The sequence below is a fragment of the Seriola lalandi genome, unplaced genomic scaffold (genome assembly GCF_002814215.2).
Source record: "Seriola lalandi dorsalis isolate HSWRI2012SDOR001 ecotype SW California unplaced genomic scaffold, Sedor1 jcf7180002052469, whole genome shotgun sequence".
Lineage (NCBI taxonomy): Eukaryota > Metazoa > Chordata > Actinopteri > Carangiformes > Carangidae > Seriola > Seriola lalandi.
Window position 1 is genome coordinate 16115 of NW_019523022.1, and position 24540 is coordinate 40654.

Here is a 24540-nt window from a genome sequence, read left to right on the forward strand (position 1 = left end):
CCATCTCCTTGTCTCCTTATAATTCAACAAGGTACCAAAAGAAACATGCACACACACACACACACACACACACACACACACACACACACACACACACACACACAAGGTGTTTTTCATACATACCACATGAAAGACCCCACTGATCCTACTCAATGCCCCAGAGAGGTCAGATCAACATAAATCTGCTCCGAGCTTCTTCTTATTTCGAACAATATTTCCACATTCTTCCACTGTCAGGTGCAGATCAGATACAGACCGACCAGGCAGGTAACAGTTGGACAGATGAGTGGATGATGGAGGAGAGAGGAGGGGAGGGGGAGAGAAAGAGGTGGAGGTATACGGTTGGAGATACAAAGAGAGGAGGAGGAAGAGGAGAAGGATGGAGTGGGTGGGGCTGTATGCATCACCACCAAAGTAAATGAGAGTCAAAACAAGTCCAGACGGCCTTTAGAGTTCAAAACAAACTAATAGGAACTTCATATAATGTTGTACTTTTATATTTTTGTATTACAAAGAGGAAATATTTATATGTCACCCTGTGACAGTGAGAACATTGTAATGCACATTGGTTGGAGGATTACTTTCAATTTAAAATAAATGTTTAACCTTGTGGGAGCTGCATTTTTGAGCTCTCGCAATGTGCCCACTGGTGCTCGCAGCACACCTGAGGAAATGTAGACAAGTTAAGCAAAAGTTTGACTCATCATAAAGATGAACATCCCAAGGTGTAAAGCTGAATCAACAAACAATGTGCAGCTCTGTGTTGACCAGAGAAACTCACTTTTATTCTTATTAGAGATACATTTCCTACACTGCCTTTGGAAAAAATGATTCACATTGATGTTTTCTGATCTGCCACCTCTATAGTTAAAGTCTTGTTAAGTTTGGGTAAATAAAACTGTTAGTTGGTTATGGAAACAATTTGGTCATGGTTGAAGGAAACCAACATTTACTGGAGGCATATGGAGTCAGAGACACTTTATACACCCAACTGCCCTTCTTAAAAGGTTTATCGTGTTTCATGCTACTTTTGCCTTGGCATCTGAGAGAGATTAGCCGCAAGAGGTCCAAGTTACTTGTCAGGACTGTGGTTACTGTGATGAGGACAGCCAACATATATCAATAACATATATCAGTGTATCAGCAGTTGTAGGCAAGTAAGATCTACAGCAGGTCTGCCGTTGGTAAAGAGTAAATCCTCTGTGCACAATTAGTGATTTTTAACCAAAAAAAGAGAAGAAAGTCACTGGGAAATTCTAGGAGACAAACTGAGCCACTAAATATTTTACTTACTTGTCATTCGCTCCTTTAACTCTCTTTTACTTTCCTTTGCTGAGCTGATTTAAGGAGGAACACAACGACAAAGATCAGAGACAAATGCTTCCAGCAGGAGGCCATGTCTGAGTTTAAAATGAGATAAACCATGAAAGCTTTTTTCTTTTTTTAAACAAGCCATCCCTCTAAGCTGATTTAATGATGAAACCTTCAAAGATGTCGGTGACACGGCAAAGAAAGTTCACATGTGGTTTCCAATTAGAGAAATTGAAACATGTAAATTCACACTTTGCTTAGGAAGTTTGCAGGTAAAACTCACAAAGTCTCAAACTTTAGAAGAAAATAGAAAGAAGTAGCGATTCAAGAAGACGTTGTACCTATTATTTTCTCTCTCCTTTTCTTCTGATTTGAAATAAGGACTACAAATGCATCAGTGACTATCATTTGCAGCATCATCTACTCAACAAACAAACACCTTGAATGAAAGTGAAGTTCATTCAAACTTTGTAGATAAAGAAATGGCAAGCTCACTACTGTATGCAAAGCAAAGCTATCGCATATCTAAAAAGCACAAAACATAAGTACATGTGCTCAAAGGAGAAAATGAACTGTACCAAGTGTCTGGGTGTGATTGTGGGCGAATCAATAATACATGAAAGCATGAATAAATCGCCTCGTTACATGTGTAAACTGCAGCAAAGATGAATGATCTAAATGAAGCAGAATTATTCCCAAGGTTATTCGCTGGTACCTGGGAGCTTGATTTCCATCTCCTAAGTACAGCAAGATTTTCAATCTGTGCGTAAAACATTTTCCTCACAGATACGAATTCATATTTAATGTGCATGTCGAGCAGTGGGACATGAAGCGGAGGACAAGTGAGTCAATTGCAGTTAACTCCATCTGGCTCTGAACTTACTTCGCAGTGGGCGGTCAAACATGAACAAGTGAGCATGAGTAAAGAAATAATGGATCTGTAGTATTACAATATCAGAGGTTACTGTCCTGTCACCGTCAACCAAGCTAGCCATTACAGGGCAGGTATTATTAGCTCAGGAGAAGGTATGTCATGTACGGCGTGTCACATGACCAACCAGCATGGGCGGTCCACATCATGCTCGCTGAGTGATGGCAGAGCCGGTGGCACCCTGCGTTTGTATCTGCCAATCTCACCAAGAAACTGAGCTGATGAAAGAAGTTAAAGAAACAGCTCAGTGTATTGTATTCGTGAATGTCCATAAGGTCAAAAGCTCCAACAATGTGCAATCGCAAGTTTTGTGTAGATGTGCACCAAGGTGAGAACAACAGTTACCTCTTTACGTAGATTGAATCCAGTTTTGCTTGTGTTGTCTCACCGTGTGGAACTCTCTCAACCGCTGCACACAACTCCCATTCAGAAGAAAATAAATGAATAAAGGGAAGATAAAAAAATAGCCTGTCAGCGATCAATAATTTATTGACATAGGCTGTGCTGTATGTTCTGCTCTGGGGGCTCTGCTGAATGGAGCTCAATGAGACAGACCCCCCCCCCCCGTTCTGTCTCTCACAGACACATGGATTGGATGGACATATTTCGGTGCTTCCAAGAATCCCTGGACTGGAGCCTGAAAAAGTTCAGCTCTACCTGATAAGATGAAAACTCTTTCTATACTGAGAACTCTCACCTTATTGAACGCTCTGCAGTCCTCTATCTCTCTCTCTCTCTCTCTCACAATACTTGATTTCTTTCATTGGCAGACTTCTTCTTCTGCTGAATGCATCGAGTAATGTTCCACTTTGATTGTAGTGAGACCTCTACAACCTTTACATGACGGCAGCAGATAAAACAGATAAACACATATCAATATTATTTATCTCTGTGATATTGACACCTCCTCAAGTGAGTTTGTGTAGCCGCTTCATTTGTCTACAGGAAAGTTAAGTGAATTAGTAATTGATATACTTTGAGTGTTTGCTCACAACTTTACCCTCATTAGTCTCACATAGTTAGAAGCTTATGCAAGATTAATGCCTTCACACCCAAAAAAGAGCCTTGAGCCTTAACAGCCTACATATAGCAAACAAAACATTTTTAAAAAGTCCTTGAGCCATATTGTGTGTTTAACTGTGTTTTTGTGTGTGCGTTTATATATAGAATAAATATATTACACAATATTTTACAATGTGTTTGTGTGTATGATTTAAGCCATTAGGACTTTCTGAACAACACAGACAGAGGAAGCAAGAAAAAAAAAACAGGGATGGTAAGGAAAATGAAGAGGAAGGAAGGGTTATGAGAATGTATATTCAGAAACATGCATCACTTTTAAAATTTTAAAATCCATTCCAAAATAGCACTCTTGCATCTTTTACTCTGTTATTGCATCAACTGGGTTAGAACAAAAAAAAGTCTCTGGACGATAAGCTATGACTCAGACTGCTTCAAAAGTTTTCCAAGACAAAATGTTCCTGTTTTCTCGACAACCCTCATGACGTCTGAGGGATTCCAGGGACATTTCCCTTTATGTAATCTTATAAATAATCATCAATAATGAAGGAAACAGCTCCACTAAATCCTATCTGGGACAAACACACAGGTGATACCGGAAATTAAGATTTAACCCAAGAGGCATGTCGTCATCAGGGCTTGGAAAAAAAAACAAAAAAAAAACCAAACACAGCACAGTGATACAAACTCATTCAAAGTGTCGTACTATCACACAAACTGAGAATAAGAACCACTGCAAGTCATATCATAACAGCAGAGCTGAAATACAGAGCAGTCCCTCGAGAGGATACATCTACATAACAAGAAACAAGAAATGTCAAAGATTCAAAAGAGAACTCCTTCAATCCAGCATCTGTCTCAGCAGAAGAAAACAAGCAGGAGAACGGATAAAAAAAAAAAAAAAATACAGCCTGCAGATAATTTAAAACCAAGTATGAAGGATTGAAAATGACAACTCACATCTTTATGATTGCGTACAAAAATTAAACTTTGAATAAACTTTTTATGCCGTTTATCTGTGAGCTCCCAACAGAAAGAGATTTTGAAATGCCTTATCTATGACTGCAGTGTGTCAGCAATGTCTCGATTCACTGATCTGAAGATTTTTCATTTGCTGACAAGGACTTACTGTTTGAAAGCTGGAGGCTTGCCACAGTGCACAATAACAGTGTATTACAACTTGCATCAGGAGACTACTGATTCATATTTGACATCAATAATAGATGAACACCAAAGAAACACCTACTGCTTATCTGGAGTTTATGGTTAGAAACACAATCCTATTTTCCAGGGATAAAAATAAACGTCTCTTTAAGGCCCTGCATACCAACACAGGAGTTTTAATTGACTTATAATTAAGAACGAAAGAGTTTGGAGAGCTTATTATCTTTAGAGCTGCCCAGTAATAGTCGATTAAACGTTAGTCAAACAAGTTTTGATTGGTTGTTTGGTCAAAAAAATCTGCTGACACACAGTCACTCAGTCAGTCATGGACAGACATTGATAATAAAAGCAGGACCTTGTAGTTATTAGCCAGTATTGTAACTGGGGGCTTTTGGTTCATGTAACTGGGCGTGGCTAGTAATAAAATAATAAACGAGACACAGAGATCCAGTGCAATGAACAGCAGCAACAACTTCTTTATTTTCCTAACATGTGTGTCACAAGCATGGGTCTGACAACAACTCCTGGCTTAACGCAAGGTTACGGTGTCTCTTAACGGACAGACTACCTCAAATATCAAAATAACCCATACACACGGGACAGTCTGTTCCAGTAATTGCATACCGGTACATCTGTAGTGTAGCACAGCTCTAGCAATGTCAGTTATAATATTCTTTCTCAGCCCTGGACTCAAACCATTTTCTGATGCCTCCCCAAAATATATATATTTAAATAATCAAATTAATATCATAAATGTGCAATGACTAGAAGACTAATGGATTGAATCAATTAATGCTAGTCGAACAGGAAAACCTGGTCGGGGCAGCCCTAGTCACTTAAGGGTCTTGAAAGTCAATCACTAAGTTGGGAACACTGGTCCTGTGAATAAGTCTAATTGGGCAACATAAGTGAAAACACCAGTGTGGGTCGGGCCTAAAAGTACCTATGCATATAACAACGAAGGCTAGAGAACTATATTCATTATCAGTATATCTATACTGTATATGAATGTCATGGTTTCTCTATTAGCTGACATGTCTGTTGTTGTGACTGTTTCCACAGGGAGTCAGCGCTGCAGTGAGCAGATCCACTGAGATAAAGAGGAGTGAGACAAAAGACCAGACGACACCTGCACCACAGCGCTGAGTGATGATCCATCATCGACATGTGATGCCAGAGCTGGCTTTGAAAACACAGCAGTTTCACTGATAGATAAATGAATCATACACTTGGCAAAAAATGATGATAAATAAATCAACACTTGTTTGAGTAAATTATACTTTCAACAGAGGCTTTGCACAGGCTGATATTTATCCTTTGAGTAGTTTGATGTTTTGCAAATGATTCATGCATATTTAGATGGTTTGAATAAACACAATGACTATTTACAGCTTTATGTTTCAGTGGAGCAATGGCGATTCATTTATGCATTGTTTCAGCAAAGAAAATCCTGTCTTTGTAGCCCTTGCACCAGTGTGAAAATAGGATCAAACTCCAACGTCGAACCCCACTTCACCTCATTATTCCATCTTTCAGCATTTGATGTCCACAGATCAAATGACAACCGCAGCCTTAAATCCATTCTTTTCATTCCTGGCACATGTGTTCCCTCTGCATGCACTATTCAGCAGATCTGCTTCACTGGCAGTAACACCACTCAGGAGGTGATTTATTTATTAGGAATAACAAAACTCACTGCAAAACCGACTCATTGTGGCGCCACAGATAGCATAAAAAGCTTTACGGGCTCCACCATAAATCATCTTGCAGGCTTGCGTACAATGTGGAGGGAGGTTGAGGAGAGGTGGTAGCAGTGTGTTGGTCAAGTTCAACTGCAATTTCACTCATTTAAGGAGATGAGGAGGAACCAATACACCCCAATAAGCCACCTACTTTGTACTGCAGTCATTTTGTATAGCTATAATGAAATTTGATGCCCACTGAAAACTGCCATGAGTGCAAACTCTTCAGTAAGCAGCACACATGACCTTTAGGCTCCAGGTGATACAACAGAAATAGACAGCAGTGGGCGGAGCTGTGTACCATGTACCAAGTGGACACAGTTCCTCTGTTTGTTCTTCGACTCTGCATTCGTGTGTAAACCCAGAACGATATGTGTAGAATTAATGGAGGAGTCCCAGTTTGCAGTTTGTTTGTCAGAAAGACTTCCAAGCTTTTAGAAGTTCTGAGAGTATAATGCTTAATGCCTGGGAGGGTAAAATTTTCTTCCATAACTTCATCAAATGCATCAGACTTGTAGAAAACTGATTTTGAAGGTGACATCGCTGTGAAATATTACCTTCACATGAAAGGGGAGGTAAAACAGACACACGAAACCCCACACCAGAATCAGGTAAAAGCAGACAGATGGCTGCGGAAAATATAACTCGAGGCTACATTTGTGACATCCTCCTCCTCATTCTCCTCCTCCTCATCTTCCCTAGAGGATTGAGAAAGTCATTCCAGGTTATCATCTCCGGTACAATCACGCTTCATTACCGCAAGATGAACAATTAACACTGGCTGAAGATGTCCGAATTCAGGACACAATGAAACATCTTTAGGAAGTTTAATTCTGGGAACCTCTCAATCAGAGATTAACTGAGCAGCTGGTAATTCAAGATATAAAAAGGTTTGGATGAAAAGTGGTAAGGCTATTAAAAATCTCTCCACAATTCCATTAGTCTGGCCTACACCGGAGTGAGGCAGATTACAGCTGGATTTGATGGCTAGGTTGGAAATTATTGACATTTTCTCAGCAACTCATTCACTTCTTTCCCCAAAGACAAAATCCCTACGGCAGCCTTTACAAAGTCTGACTGACAGCTGTGTGCTATCACAGCAACTAGATGACAGGTGCCCTCATTATGCAGCAAGGACAAAGGCTTATTCACCTGGAAAAGGGTGACGAACTGGTCATGTAGTCGAAAAACAGCATAATTAATACTCTGACATTGTACCGGATGCTATATATACGTGTTAGCTACATGACTTTGGTGATTACTTTCACCAAGCTTTTACTGAACCCTTTTACAGTATTTCTTTGTCAACCAAAGCCAAACACCGTATCTGTTTTGCAACACCCGTGGGATGCTCCAAAACTTTTCTTGTTTTCCTCAGGCTGCTTCAAGTCTTTTATCGGCCGACCCTGAACACTTCCTTAATTGTATTCAGTAAAAAAAAGCACAACTTGGGCTTTCAGTGTCAACAAAACCAAAAACATGCACACACACACACACACACACACACACACACACACACACACACACACACACACACACACACACACACACTCACTCACACAGATTCACACAAGCAGACACACAATTTTTCACTCTCCGATTCAACATGCAGTATAATGATGGATTTAGGGCTCTTACTGTGCAGATGGTCTCAGTGGAGATCGATGCAACCCACAGATTTTCACATACTATTCAGCAAAATCATGACAAGCAAACCAAAGAGAAAGACCAAATACCATGGCAAAGAGGAAGCGAGTGGAGCTGCAGGGCCAACGCTCTTACGGTGTTTCATACTAAATCTATATAACCTTGCACAGCCTGGGTCTAGTTCGTACTTAAAACAAAAACATCGTGTTTTGTATTGTGGAGATCAAATTAATATTAATATTCAGAGGCAAATCAACAGGCCGATTCACTGTGAAATGCTGTTATTGTAATCATATTATCATGGAGATTATTTGTATGTTAGACTCACTTTCTGAAGGTCGGTATAGATCCCTGTAAGGACCGTCCAGGGGACGTCCCAGACCCGTGGCTTTGTCCAGAAAGCAAGCTGTCAGTTTCAAAGGCAAACATCCCGTCACGGTCATCAGGAACATCCAGGAACTCCCCATCGCTCCACGCTCCCACTGTGCCATCCATCGGCTGGTATCTTATCTCTATGGTAACACTGGTCTGAAAATGATGAGGACGTTGATGAAAACTTCAAATCAAAAGGAAATATAATTTTACCTCAATGTATCAATTTTTTTTTTTTTTAATAATAAAAGTTGCCAAATGATCCACCTCCACCTGTTGAGCAGATCTGTTTATTCCTGCCCTCAGCTGCGTTTGATGTGTGTGTCATCCCTGTACCCAAATGAAGCCGATCTTTATGACATGTCTAATCTAGAAACTCCTACAATGCCAAAATCAAAACCCAATTAATGTCCCTGACACTAATGTAATTTGTTTGTTTGTTAGGATGACAGAGTGTTATCATAATTTAGGCTCCTTCAGCTGTCAAGATCACTTTAAAGTGATTCAATAAAGCTCGAGGAGCAAAGGCATACCAACGCATATCACAAATATTTTCCTTTTAATTGCCTCTTCGAATCCAGTTTTACTAAGTAGTCATTTTTGGCCTATTGTGATTTTTTTTTAACCTGATATCTTGTTATCTCTTATACATTATACTGTATATATGTATATTGTACATTCTTGTTTGTATATAAAATGTTGGAATATTTTAGCTTTTTTATTTTAGCTGTTAAACTCAGCACACATAGAATAACACTGCACCCACTGCCGAACCAAACTTGTACTGACAGAGTCCAACACAAAAGAGCCAACACCTGGAGGCTTAGTCTTGGCATGTCTATAGCAGCCCATTTAATTGTGTTTAGAAAAATCTCTCAATATAGGCAACAAACTTTAACAAGACTATAAATCATCTCCTCTGGCTGGTGTTTGCTGGAGGAATTTAGATTGACGGTAACGGTTAGTTGAATGTGGGCCAGAATTACGGGTGACACCGTAGTTTGTCTTTGGCGTCTTCTGCTGAGCCGTGCTTGGACAAATATTATCCTCCTGACAATGACCTGATGTTTATTACGAAGTGGCCAATTTATTCTACTGACAGAGACGGATGAGGAGAAAATATACACAAGTCCCTCGTTCCCCTCTCTCCCTCCATCTCCCTCTTTGTCGCTCTCCCTTCCTTACATCCTCGCAAGGCAATCACTGTAGTCCATGAGGAGTTGGATTTGTTACCATGGCGACCACACCAGTGCAGAGTTGCAAGTAACTGTATTGCTCTTGGGTTATGTCGGGCTTAGTTTTACCACTTTCTTGCTACATGGTTGTGCAGTACTGAAATTCTGTTAATTGTGTGTGTGTGTGTGTGTGTGTGTGTGTGTGTGTGTGTGTATGTGTATGTGTGCGTGCTATGATGTTTGTTCATGAGAATCCACTTGCACATATGTCAGTCATGAGTGTGTGTGAGCATGTGCATGTGTGTGTGTGTATTTGTGTGAGCCCTAAAGCACTCCCATGTTGTGTGTCATCATCTCAGAAACATCACATCAGCATTCCCAGCTCCAGTAACACAGCTCTGCACCCCGGGGTGCTTTAAAATCTCATATGGTTAAGTTCTCCCTTACACATCCCACTGTGCTGCTTTCATTTCCACATACATATTCACTCTTACATTATGTATTCAGTGGCGAAATCATCCTCACTCTTATCTTTACCACGGAGCTGCTCTCTGTTTAGCTGTTCTAAACACTATTTCCAATCAATAGTGAATATCTGGATTCATGTTAATGGCGAGTATTGTGATATGCTGATGTTGTAATTCCATCAGGCCCTTGTTGATGGAATAACAACAGCGGTGCGTTTATAGGTCGGATGAAGGCTGTTATTTCTCCTGTCGTCTCTGCTGCAGGTGCAATGGAAGATCGACTTCTCTGTTTAATGTTCCCCAATTTAGTTGTGAATGCATTTTGCTGGTTAATAAGATTCCTTTTCATTCTACTGGTGTAAGGTAAGTCATACATAAACTGTTAAATTTTTGCTTTTGGAACACTGTTTTTTGGACTCTTTTGTTCTCTTTTAAATTCCCCTCTAAGTGAATGTGGAGAAATTCTGTTATTCCACTCCGTCTGTGTCAGCTTATCCCAGCTTCTTCATTGAACTTGTATGATGTTTCACCTGAGTGGAATATTTAAACTGCAAATGCAAATGTTTTTACAGCTGCCCTATTCCATCAAAGTATTCACACTGTGCCTCTTTTACATATATATATTTCCACTAAATTCATCCTGACATGTTCGGTGTGTTTGGAAACTTTGTGATTTTCACTTGAATTTAGAATACAGTTATTTGAAAAATTCGGCTACACAGATTTAGTTTATACCAACGGATTAAATGGGACTAGAGATGTAACCTACCCACAGTTGCTGTTAAACCTGACATCATTATTTCTATGGCCACTTGGGACAGCACAACAAGCTGTAAACACAACATTGACATATTAGCAACCACTGTGTGGAAGCTAATGGGGATCCAAATAAAGAAATAATGAACATTATAAGTTTATAAAACTGTTATGGTGAAAATATTAGCAACAGTTGCCTATTTGCATTTAAAGCTGTCTCATATCGTCTCTGCTTTCGCTCTGCCCCCAAGACAAATATTGGGCTCTTCAGCTGCTTAATGCTTCATGGTGATGCTCCAAGCAGCAAGTTACTACCTTTGTCTGCTGTTTGTTGTTGGACAGGTAGCATACAGTGGGTTTATTAGAGCTTTTTTGCACTGCAACAGTTACTTGAAAGTAATAAACTGAAATGCACTGTAAAGCTCTGTAGTGAATAAATGAGCTTTATGCCACGTTCAAACAGCTACTGTAGCAGTAAGCTCAGTTTTACTTTTTATTCATTCGTTTGAAATTATTATTTTCTTATTTTATACCTGTTGGTATTCACACAGATTCAGCAGACAAATCATTCCTGGAAATTGCTTTGTACACATCATCTACCGAGCAACCAAGTGTTATGAAGACGCTCTCCAAAAATATTAACTCTATCACAGCGTAACACCTATAGATCACTGACACTCCACTGTGAGAGCAGTGTTTATCCATACCTTTATTGACGTGTTGTTATCATCAATGAGTGTGTCGGTCAGCTCTAGGTGTCCCTCTTCAGCCACCTTCTGAAGTACCATGCAGAAAGTCCCCACCAGTCTGCAGGAAAACATGGACAGGGAGACGCATATCGTTAACACAAATCAATGAGATCAATACATTGCATTATGTGTTTTTGTCCTTTGTTCCTCCTCTGTTGCCCATCTGTTTACCTCTGTGTAGATTTAACCATTATCACATAGTTAGTCTATATACTTTTATAGTTACGCTTCTAAATACTGACAAATTGTACTTTCTTTATTGACCAAAAGCATCTGTTCTCCACCGCTCTGTCTCACAGCGAGCAGGTGAGTGTGTGTCAGTGACAGAGTCATGGACAGACGGCGGATGGGTGCTGATGGATATGTGCTCTGACAGACATTGAGAGAGTGCCGAACTGCTTTTGTCACTAGCGCACTACAGTATGTCACACCTCAAAAGCAATGTAAAGAAAGCAGATAGCGCATCAAATACACAAACACAATGTCAATCAATCCCCCTTTTCACCTGGAGTCTCCTCTCGGTTACCTGTACTTTGTGCACAGCTGTGAGAAGTGAGAAGAGTACATTTACTGTCGTTCAATCTGTTTATATTACACAGAACTAATTAATAAACATTAAGAAGTGAAGGATGTTCATGTGATACTTAAGATTATCAGATATTAAATAATAGTTGATAGTTGTTCTGTTTTTGTTAAAGCTAGTATGTTAATACTGCTGATCCCACTGAGCATCAACTCTCCTCTCTGTGGCTTTCTGACAGTTTTTAGCTGCTTTCAGCTGATTGGTTTGATTTGTTGCTCCATATGGTTGCCTCCACACGGTGCTCACCAAGCTGTCTGTACATGTTTAAAATCATGGAAACCTACTCCCAACACAAGAGCTCAGGCCCACTGATTATAAACTACGTCTGAAGTGGTAATCTGTGGTGTTTGCCTCATAAAATACAACTACAACTACCACTGTTAAGAATACAGTTGACTATGGTGTGACAATGAGAAAAATGTGTGTTGTATATAATTATATTGATTAGGAAATGCCACCATTCCTGGAGCAATCAAAGAAACCGCAAAAAACATATATTCTAAATAACTCAGTTTATTCTCCAAAGCTTTCAACACATTTCAGCAGCAACTCTCAACCTCTTTTCTTAAACTCTTATCAATGCCCCCAAGGACAAGTCGAAGAATGGAGGACTCACACACCATTCAATCACCCAGCACACTGAATTAAAAGGTTATTCTTTGCTTTCGTTTTGCCAAAGGTGGCTGTTACTTGGAGTTTGCAAGAAAAAGAAGAGTCCTCTCAGTTTGTTTTAAAGAGTAAAGCTGAAGGCTGCAGGAACTCAGTGCTGACCTTTTTTTTTTTTTTTTTTTACCGTTTTTCTTTTGAATCTGCATTTAGAGAAAACACCTTTACAAATTTAGATCACAAAATTAAAGTTCGGCAAGGTAACTGAAAGCTTGATATTTTTTGTCATCAATTACGAGAAGTTTCTTTTTTTTATTTGTATAAAACCTCATGAATGGATTATGTTAGTATCATTTTACCATGCTCACATTTTATCACCATTACAGTAACTACCAGTTTCCGATTTGTAATCATCATTCCTGTCAACATCCAAGTCTTTCGTCTAAACGCTCCAATATAACCGGCTGAGCAGCTAATGATACAGAAAACCAATCCAAACATAGATGCCTCGTGTCAGCCAAAGCTCATCAATCAAGATAATAAAACCCAAATTTATTGGATATGATGTTATATTGTCAATGCACAGTGTTTTAAACCCTCAAACAACCAACTCTGCAACTCTGACACAAAAGTGGAAACGAGAAGAAACAATCTTAACTGAATGTGCAATGGAAGAATATTAGATACAGTCCCTGTCTTTAATATTTCCTCAAAGAACACATAACAGACAAATTGATTGTTGTTGTTCCCCACACTGTATAAGATCATTAAAAATAAGGTTCATTCCTATGCTGCCCAGGGATCCCTCATAGAGCATAACAGTGGGAAGAAACCCAGTACAGTCCCCATTCAGCTGGCCAATTAGAGCTGGTGAATAATTTAAAGAGTTTCCCCCAAAACAGTGCGTTGTTCTGAGAGCAATCAAGTCCCACACAAAGAACATGGAGGCCAGCCCACACTGAGCCACAGCCATATGCAATTTCTACTATAACAGTCACACACATACACAAACACACACTGTAAATACTGTCAGTGTATACAGTACGTGACATACAGTGCAAGATAATACATATGGAGCAACAAGAGAATCATTAGGGAGAGCAGACACACAACCACCAGGGTGGATAGGAGTCCACAGGGAGTGATAATGTAATAAAATAAGGGCATACGATCAATAGCTTTACCACATGCACAAACACACACTCACACACTCACACATACACACGCACACACTCACAGGAAACCTGCAGGGGTCACAGCTAATGATGTGAGCGCTCCAACAGGACTATGGAAATTGACAGAGAAATATGAACAGAGCACACACAAATACACACACATGCTGTACTACACAAGCACACCTGCACCTCAGTATGAAAAACCAACAAATACTATCTTATTAAATTCAGAACCAATGAATAGCAACAAAGGCCGTGCATGGCATCTTATCATTGAGCAAATAAAGAGAGGGCACTGTTTGTCACCTGCTATTATTCTCTCTCTCTCCCTTGATTAATCTGCCTCCCCCACCCCTCCTTCTTTTATCTCCACCTCTGTCCTCACCTATACGTTTTCCTTCCCGCTGGAGTCAGTGGAGATGAATTCAACCTACAGTAGAAAGTGAGGCTACATTTGTCAGCAGAGCTTCAAAATGTAATAATGAGGTGAATTTAGATTTGACTTCACCTTGAGTTCAAGTGACAGGAAAATAAAAAGGCTCTGGCAGATGTTTTCTTTATGAAGGTGCCTATGTGCCAGGTTCCCCTGATAAACAACTCCACCTCAACTTTACAGGCTTGACATGTCTCAAGAAGAAAGTCAGCAAGGTTATTAATGGTGTGGAGCGAATCTTTTTTCTTTGAAGATGAACAGAAACTTTTGCACAGAAAATATAAACCGCCCCAGAATATAATTCACTCTTTCCGTCACCAGACAGTGGAGATCGATGCATCCAGGGTCACTTAGAAAAGCAAATGATCTGTCATTTCCTTTCAGCCATTGTAAGGCGTGCACAAGTGCTGAATAATTAAACCGAGCAGGGCCTATCATGTTCTGGCTCACTTTTTAGCACTTCAAAAGGTGGCATTCATTATTGATTGTAGTTCTGCAAACAATTTACTTTCATCTGCTCCATAATTCAGAGCCCCCTTCCCTTTCAATTTGTATTATTTTTCTGCGTGAGCCTCAAGTTTCTTTTACAAATCGAGACGTGACTGTAACGAAATAGCAGGCTAAGATGAACTGGAGCATGACTTTGAAATGCAAAATATTTTTCCAAGTCAAACAGAGTTGTTCTCAAGGTTGCACTAATCCACCAAAGCTGCTGGTAACTCAGCTGGAGGACAGTGTGAAATGGAAATGTTACAGCTGGCAGGTGTGCGTGCGACACGGCCTTGGACGAGCAGGGGGAAAAACCTCTGCCAAGCAGTGCCCCCCATCGGTGAACATACGCTGATATAAACATAAACAGATTGAGCGAACATGATTCACATGGACACAATCAATACTCCAGTTTTCCTCCTTTTACGCACACATATACACACACACACACACACACACAGACACACACACACACACACACACACATGTAATAGAATTTTTTAAAACCACAAACAAAAGGAAACACTATTAAGCCTTTTTCTTCACTGTCAGTGTTCATCAGCATATCATGCCAATCTAGGTGTGCGGTTTACTTGCTCTTGTTGCTGTACTGCCCACAGCGTTGTTCCAGCTTCATAACAGCTGTGTCGTAGGACAGACGTAACATAACAAATTCTGTGTAAATACAGTATGACACAGATTTGATTTATCAAAATGTCAGCTTGTCGAAAGAGAAGGAGAAAAGAAAGTAATGAGGTTGTTGGTTTTTTTTTTTTTTTTTCACATAGAACAGAAAAGATGATATTAGTTCAGTGTAGATGTCCATCAGTGTACTGCAGTGACTCGTGTTGTAAAGACATAATCAGGACTGGGTGATGTGGTGATGATGAAATAACCGAACAGGAAGTCTGTTTTTGGCTAATGCAGTAAATTAGATAACTTATATTTTATGTAACTTATAAGTTAAGCTTATATATAAGTTATATAATTTGATTGTAATAACTTTAGATAGATAGATAGATAGATAGATAGATAGATAGATAGATAGATAGATAGATAGATAGATAGATAGATAGATAGATAGATAGATACCAACTTTACCTTCCGAGAGCCATGCCATTAGCACGTCTAATAGTTTAATGAGGCCATTGCTTGAAAAAACATATCATGGTATGTCAGTGAAATAATCACAAAAATGTATTTATGCTTCTGGTGAAAAACAAAATAAAAAAAGAGCACAGATCACAGTGTTCATTCCTGTGCTTCAGGCATTAGAAAAAAAAAAAAAAAAAATCTAACAACATAATGAAATCTTATATTCACTCTCAAAACAACAGAGAAAGTATTTGAAAAGTTTCATATGTTTTTCAGGGGAGAACACAGAGCTCGTACACCACCAGAATTTTAAAACACATATTTCTTTTCCTAATTTATCAGTATTTGTGTCTGTGCTTGTGGCTGCAGAGCAGCAGAACACAGAAAGTTTTCAGATAACACCTCTGACAGTCAGACTTTAATTCATTCTCATCTTATTTAATAACAATATCAGAGTCTGCATAAAGGTCACATACAACCAGTGACTTGTGTCACCAACATAATCTTGACTCATATCATATTTATACCAAATGTGAATACAGATGCATCACAGTTTGAGACTGCACAAACACCTTAAGGAAACAGCAGCTGTTAGTCAAAGCAGTAGTCTTGCCACATTGGGCTGTTTCTATGGGCCTATACTGACAAAAATTACACTGCATAAAGAAAACAAAATTACAGAGTAAAATTGCTGATGAGGGATCATGCTGATCTCAGCCTGATGAAATTATTGCAGTCTATCTTGTGCAAGACGAACTAACACTTTTATTCTGCAACAGTAAGTAATCTAATTTGGAGGCTTTCTTCACCTCTTTGATTTAGGAATCATTCTCTGAGAAATGTTACAATACCAATTTAAATCAACATTATGCATTCTTATTTAAAAGGAATCATCTACAGCAGGGGACTTCCAACTTTTACACATTCCTTGATGGTGGAGGGCTGAAGTGAGGACACTCACCACGTTTTAATAGCCTGAAAATATATTCACTCCCTTCATTTTTGGACAATTGTAGTCACTCTAAGAGCTCTTTGTACCAGCATAATTAGGCTTTGCTTTCATTTCATTATACCTGGACTACTGAACTGTTCTTTGCCTGTCTTACAAGCTTTGAACAGAAGTTGAAAAATTGGTCTGTACTCAGCGGCCATGCAGCCTTTAAATTCAAATTTAGAGACACATTACCCCTAATTTAGCTTACCTACACTGGAGGGTACATTTTAGCCACCTGTTATTCCTCCCTATACTTTTGACTATTTTTACTGTTAATTTTGAAGTAATTTCATGACCTGGCACCCAGCCACACTGCAGAGGCTTTATGTCCATATCCTGAGGCCTCTGAGAGGGTGTTCAGACTGACAAAACAACCCTGTGTTGAAACAATACAAAAATGCAAGGAGCTGTGTTGGTGGCACGTGCTGCTTCAGGTACCAGTGAGACACAAAATAAGGTCCAGAAATGTATAGCTACAGCCATTTATAGTACTTATATAGTACAAGACAGGATTTTAATACTTTGAAAACTTGCAGTGATTATTGCATTGATAATTGTATGGTAAACTGTGGAAATAATAGAGTATATATAGAGGCTGTGTTTTTTCTTAAGTCAGACTGAATCTGTGGAATTAGATGACTTTTCAGAACATAGTTTTATCTGAAAGCTACCCCAACATTTGATTTTCAAGATTATGATTCGATTAGAAGATTCATTCTTAAATGAAAATTGATTTTTGATTTAATAAAAAAGGATGTGAAAGCCTGCAACCTCTGCAAAATGTCTGTCTGGTCTCACAGAGGCCAAAACTAATAGTATAGGCTAGATGTCTTATGTCATAACATTTCATTATGGCCTGGTCAACAAGTTATGGTGTATTTAGGCTAAAAATGTGGACCTCAGAGGATTCATCGCCTGCATTGGGACACAGAAATAGCAAGCTTGGTGCTGATGAATAAAAACATGCATAAAACAATATATTAACAATTCCGATTCTAATTTCAAGGACCGCCTGATATTCCTCCATGGACCTTGAATATACAATCATACAATCATATAACCACCTCTTCTCCCCCTATCTCAGTAACTCAGTGTACCCCACTGAGTGCAGAATATAAAAGCATATCTCTGAGCCACAAGGGTAAACAGATAATAAAACATCGTCTATATGCCACTGCAGCATGGAGACCATCATGCAACACTGCTTCCTCCTTTGTGTTGTGGTAATGTGATTGCACTTGTGGTCGCAGGGTGTGACACACTGGCCTCACAGTGTTTTGGTGCCTACAGTGATAGAGCAGATCAGTTACCCTGGTAATTATGCAGCCCAAAGACATATGGAGCAGGTGTGAGAACAACACAAGCTGTGACTCACCTTGAATTATTTACCCACTTAAATGTGTGTCGGGTTGTGTTTATGTGTGTTTAAGTGTCTTCGCATGCAAGAGTACTTGTGTGTGTGCATACATTAGGCAGAGTGTATATTATATTATGTGAAAGCATCTACAGTTGAGGTGGTGTGAAGCATTGTCTGGATGAAAAAGTCTTACAACGTTTTTTTTGTTTTGTTTGTTTATTCTTTCTAAAATTCCCAAATGGAAAAGTGATATTTTATGTATGTTCTTATTGGCTAGAGTGCCAGCTGTTCGCTTATTGATGCGTTTTACCATGGTTGGAAAAACAACCAGGCCATTCAGAGATTTGTAGGCTACATTAGGAATGGGGGCATCGTCTTCCTGTGCCACAGCAAGAAAAATAGTGAGAGAAAAAATTGCCCTGAAAATGGCAACAAACCTGGAGTTTGATGCAACAGTTAAATTCCTCCTCAGGAAACCACAGTTGTGCAATGTTCCAAGCTGATCCATCTGTTAGATTTGGAGATATTCCACTGGATAAGTGAAAACTTTGACCTGTTGGCGGTGCTGGATAAAAAGACTGGAAACTGCCAGAGTTATTATGATGCATCTTCTGGACATCATGAATATCTGCGCCACATTCCATGACAATCCATCCTTTGGTTTTTAAGATATTTCACCAAAAAAACAAAAAATGTCAACCTCATGATAGTGTTACAAGAAAAGTCAGGGAACACAACGGCAGATTGAAAAATGGAGAGAAATACCAATTCAGTGTAGTCGGACTGCAAACTGAGTTCTACATATCTCTCTGGTCACGTCTTAAACTCTATAACTCTCCATCAACTGTCATGTGTGGCTGTGAAATTCTCATGCTGTTTCCGTTTCCACGCAATAGCAACAGGAAAATCCCAATGACAGTTAAGAGCTGCCTTGATGTAAATCTGATACAACATCTGTCCGCAAACCTGCCACCTGCTTTTAACTCTGTTGTCTATGTAAGTGGTTGAGAAATATGCCACCAACTACAGTGCACACATTAACACACAACAACTGCATTCACATGTGGCAGACATGATAAGGTCACACACATAAACTATAAAGACAGTGGCACACACACACACACACACATTACCACCAACGCACATAGACAAAGCAAGTTCTAATGACTGTGTGGGCGATGTAATTTGTCTTTAGTGTGGACACATCAATGATCTGATTGGATTTGTTGCGGACACAGGAGATGGACAGGCTTCCTGCCACAACCCGCCTATGTCTTTTCAGATCTGGATGCATCATCCAGAGGAGCTACATTGCAGGATACACTTCAAGGGAAACAGAGATTTAGAAAAACAAGGAAAAGAAGCGGAGGAGGAGGAGGTGGAGGAAGAGAAAGGAAGAAAAATTTCCTAATTAGCCAGTTTCCATACATAGCTGGCACACAAGTGATGTCTTAGAAGTAATTAGATAGCAGTGCAGGATCCTTGAAGTAGGTTTAACTGCCAATGCAGTGCTGAAGAGCACATTAATCTAAGAACTGTAAATTACTCAGAACTGGAATACACCCTCGTCAGCTTGGGGTTTGTCAGTAAAAAACATACAAGCTATGAACTGTTAATAAAAGTGTCTGAATTGTGTACATCCTAATCAATAAATTCGACAAGCCAGGATCATGTCAAACACAGTAACATCAGACTCTCACACACATTGCAAATAAACTGAGGCATAAGATGTGCTCAGCACAAGATCCCAGTTATCCACTGCAACACCCTGGGTGTTTTTCATGATCTGATTATTTGGAGTGTGTGAAGTGACAAATGTGCCCATTACTGAGGATCTAATGCTGTTTCATTACCTCCACCATCCTCCTGATGTGATACTCATTCATGGCCAGCTCTGTGGTTTGCAGTCTGTTACACACACAATTGAGTCAATTTAGAGGATGCTCTCAGGGGATACAGAGCCTATTCTGCTTGAGCTGAGAAACACACGCCGTGTGTCAGTCTGAATTGGTCACAGGTTGTGACAGGAAGGCCGGAAAGGAACTGAAACCACAAACAGCTCGCTCTCTAACACCGTTTGGTGTGGTCAGTGTGGTTTAAGGACAAGCTGGGAGCAGCAGTGCGCCTTACCTGTTGGAGAAGACCTTGCTGTAATTGTACACTTGGATCTCCAGCATCTCGTTGCCATCCAGCCTGCTGGCAATGGGCCATCGAAATGTCTGGAAAAAAAAAAAAATGCTTAAGAACATAGTAAAGCTGCAACTAACTGTTACACTGATTGTGTGAAAATGGCTGCCATTTTTTTTCCCACATTCCAGTGAGTTGTCTTGAACTTGTTTGTTTTGTTCAACCAACAGTCTAAAACCCAAAATTCACAATAATATATGTTTGATTCACAATACTGTTAGATGTGAAGATTCGAAACCACTCTCTGGTAAATATGAAGCTACCGCTACCGGCACAAAACAGTTGCAGACGAGGACCCCCCCCCACATAGAATTGCAATGCATTGTTTTTACATGGTGTTATTGGTGAGCTTTACAGGTGTTGGTAGGTGGGTTTTGTTATCTTTCCTTGAAAAATGTAATAATTGAAACGTTAGCAACAATGACCACCAGAGAAGTCGGTCCATGAAGTGAAGCTTTGGAGTTACCAGCACATTTCTCACACCTCCTGCAGCAATATCATGTACTGAACCAGTCTGTCCATTGAACTGATATCGACCCTAACTCTCTAACTATCGGCTAGAAAGCTAATAAGGGCATTCCTCCAAATGTAAGTCTATTCCTTCACGTCGATCAGAGTCTAGAGCCAGATTCAAGGCCTTGTGTCGGCATATATCCGCTTCTATGAAGTGACCTCGAATTTAAAAGAATCCATACCAGAGACAGAGGTGCTGCTCTGGAGGGAAAAAAAGCATTATAATGTTTTATTTATTACCATAAACATCTCCAGGTTGTATATCTTTGACTAAAAATATTTATAAGCTTATTTCCTATAAGGTTAAACAACAAAAAGCAGCAGCCAAGCAAGATGTTATGGTAATGAATTCTTGAAAATGTCTTGGATATCCTTGAGAAAAGAGCTCAGGTTGTGAGAAGTGTGGAAACAGGTCTGAGCAATGACCCTCCTTTGGCATTTTGACTTTTATTAGCTCTGAAAAAACAGTTTGAAGAGATTTCAGGTGGCTTGTTTCATGTAGCATTGACAGGAAAAGGGAAAAAAACAGTAAAGCTTTATTATTATTCTTTTTATTTATGCTAAACCATTTTCAACACATATCTCCTCAGTGATGTCTTTACTAATTGGCTTTGTCAGGCTGATCAGAACACTTTTCAGCACATACTGCATCTCTTGTGACAGGGCTGTCACGAATATATGAACCCTGAGGGTCTATTACCAGACGGCTAGTCTGTCAGCAGCACTGTCAAATAGGTAGATGAGTTTGATCGTTTAACTCACTGATGTTAAAAACAATTAGAAAGGGGACTTCATAAAGAATGAAACGCAGCAACTGGATGATTTGAGGGTGTCAAAGGGCTCCTTTAGGAATAAATCATTTGTGACATAATCTGGTGCCTGTAAAGCCCAACAAAGGCTCAAGAGTCATCTTAAACTAAATGAATTGTAAAACCAGTAGATATTTACGGTATGGACGATTTTAAATCCGAAAAAAATGATGTGGCCAAAAAAGCATATGCATGTTAATAAAAGAAAGGGTCAGGAGTCATGAAAAAATATTTGTATTTAAGGGGTGAATTTGTGGAACAGTGGAAAATGTGTACCACATTGTTTAATTTAAAAAATAAATTAAGATCTAATTAACAAATATAAAAATGTAACATCATATTACATGTTGGCATTAGTTGGCATTGGCTGATGTTATCTGATCTGATCCGATCTGGATTTATGTTGCATTGTTTCCCTCCTGGTTTGTTGCCTGACTTGCCTGTTTGTAGTTAGTATAATTATTTATAGAGAAAACTTAATTGATTCCAATTGTAGCATTTATTATGCAGTAAGAAAATGAAAACAAGCTTGGACAAACCTCTTTACCATCTTAAAACTCTCTTTAAAGCTCAAATTAGCAAGGAAATATATCCAGAACTCCCTTTGGGTTTGTTCCTGCTGGCTTTGCCTTGGCAGACCAAATTATTCATTCAACATGAATCAGTATAATTAAGATGGATACTAGACGTATAAAATTCTGAAACATCCAGTAGTTAATATCTATGGGAAAAGTACGTTATGATAGATGTGATAAAAGCACTTAAGCAGTTCCTATTCACAAGTCTCATTAACAGGCACGTTAGTAAAATCTGACACCAATATGTGATGTATTATTCAGCTCTCTTGTGTTGAATTAACTATGACGGGGTTGAAAAATTAAGTGCAGAAACAAAAACATTCATTGTAAAGGTTGGAAACGTGATGGATTCATGTGCTGATTCACATTCAGTAAATCACCTCAGAGCCTTCTCCTCTGTACTACAGTACCACAGGAACAGAGGCCGTATGAAGGCAAGGGGATAAAGGTTGCATAGGTGATTTAAAACTCATTCACCCCCTGCTGATATTGGCCTCTCATTCAGGAAAACACCGCAGGCTGTCAGGCAAACGATCCATCAGGACTGTCCCATTATCGAATCCTGGGGTTCCCACCTGCTACTGCTAGACCTGCCTTTAAAAGATCCATGCACACAAGAGTTTGTGTGTTGCATTAAAGCTTCAGTCTGTTCTCTCTGCCCCGAGGCCCTGCAGTCTGTGGTTGTTCCTTCCCCGACTTCATCCAGGCATGACCAGTAGTGCTACCTCCTTCTTAGCTATTATTCACACAACACTCAGAGTGCCTACACCCTCAGAGTGATGGTCGTTCAGCTGAGATTATGCCTAATACAGCTGTACCACATCTCATTTACAACTAAATCTCCTCCAGTGTGTTTTGAGCAGCCGAGAGTGGAGAAAGGAAGAGGCCCCAGCGTGGTGTTAATGTTGCACGGATGACAGCACTCCCAGCTAATGGAGGAAACGAGGGCTAATATACAAATACCAGTGGTAGTGGTAGCTCAAATGATACAGACACACAACTGCAAGCGTGATTATGTTTTGTTTATCTGCCACCAGGGACACTGGGCAACCACATTAATTTCCCCAGAGTAAGGAAACCGTTAATTTTAATCCGTGTCTGCAAACACATGTGCAGTGTGTTGGCACAGGTAACACATTCCCCCTTTATTTTCTCTTTTCTACTCACACAAACACAGATTTACCAACTTTAAGCTTCCGCTTGCAGCCATGTTAACTCCATCACATGTGTCTCAGTGCTTTGCTCGTCTTCATTCTCTGCTATAATGTCCAAGGCTACTAATCTCTAGAGTAACACACATTCAAGAATCCACAACATGAAGGAGTAAGCTGTTTACGTTGCATAATGCTTTTACAGTCACGGTCACAGACAAAAGTACTTACCGTTGTTTAAATACCCGCACAGCGCAGACAAGTAAAATGAGAGTGGGGAATCCATTAAGGTGAGAAAGTGGAAATTTTAATGTGTTTCAAAGTTTTCAACAGAGCAGCAGCACAGTAAGCGATCGAATGGCATTTGGCTATGCGGTTAGAAACGTCAGACAATACAATACAATATTGACCACTGCAGTTTCAAAAAGGTGCCATTTTTCTCAGAGGAAAGCAATTTCAGACAGGGTTATGCAACATTAAGCTGCAAAATATTCACATTTGTCAAGATAAGCAGTTCTCCAATACAATTATTTTCTGGAAAAAATAGGTCTGCAAAAGCTCATGCTCTTCTGTTATTCAAAAGGAGAGTCTTATCATTTTTATTCAGATATTCCGCCTGCACACTCATTCCAGATTTCTTTTACTCAGCTCTGTTTATTTATTTCACAGGTACTACAGACATGAATAAATAACATGATTTGATGACCGTGATTTAACCAAATCTGCCGTCTCTGAGCAGCATGAAGTTCAAATGTATGTTCAGAAGCACACTGCCATGCTACATCAGCGCACTGAATGGATGCAGGGACTGGATGCAATTTATCGGCATTCATTATGTTTAATTCAGCGTTGTCATGGTTACCCCAATAAAACATTTATGAGATCACTATATTACCCGTCAGGTGACCCTCGTGGACAGACAAATACATGAGGGTTATAAGGCTGCCTTTGACAAATGATAATAATCAGGTCACAGAGTTAAGATTAACTGAACTGCCAGTGGGTAAAAGATCCCAGAGATGGTGACCCATTTTTTTAGAATATGATATGACCTTTAGACAACAGATGATTGTCCATGTTATATCTTAATGACACAAATGTGACAAAGTTAATATTAAAGTCTCCCAATAACTTTTACCAAACTGACTTTTCATGGACCAATAAAAAAACCTACTCATAAATGCCTTAATGCAGGAATGGCAAGTTATTCATATGAAAGTAAATTACAAAACAATA

General features: G+C 39.5%; 1 protein-coding gene across 1 annotated transcript in view; it reads right to left on the reverse strand.

The window, feature by feature from the left end:
- Positions 1-24540, reverse strand: part of otofa (otoferlin a) — a gene marked incomplete at its 3' end in the record, with an annotated part of 53295 nt that overhangs the window by 13731 nt on the left and 15024 nt on the right. The window contains exons 3-5 of the mRNA XM_023400444.2: positions 20197-20285; positions 11293-11392; positions 8144-8343 (exon numbers count right to left, since the gene is read on the reverse strand). Coding sequence (XP_023256212.2) covers positions 8144-8343; positions 11293-11392; positions 20197-20285 — 389 coding nt within the window. The remainder of the gene's footprint in view (positions 1-8143; positions 8344-11292; positions 11393-20196; positions 20286-24540) is intronic.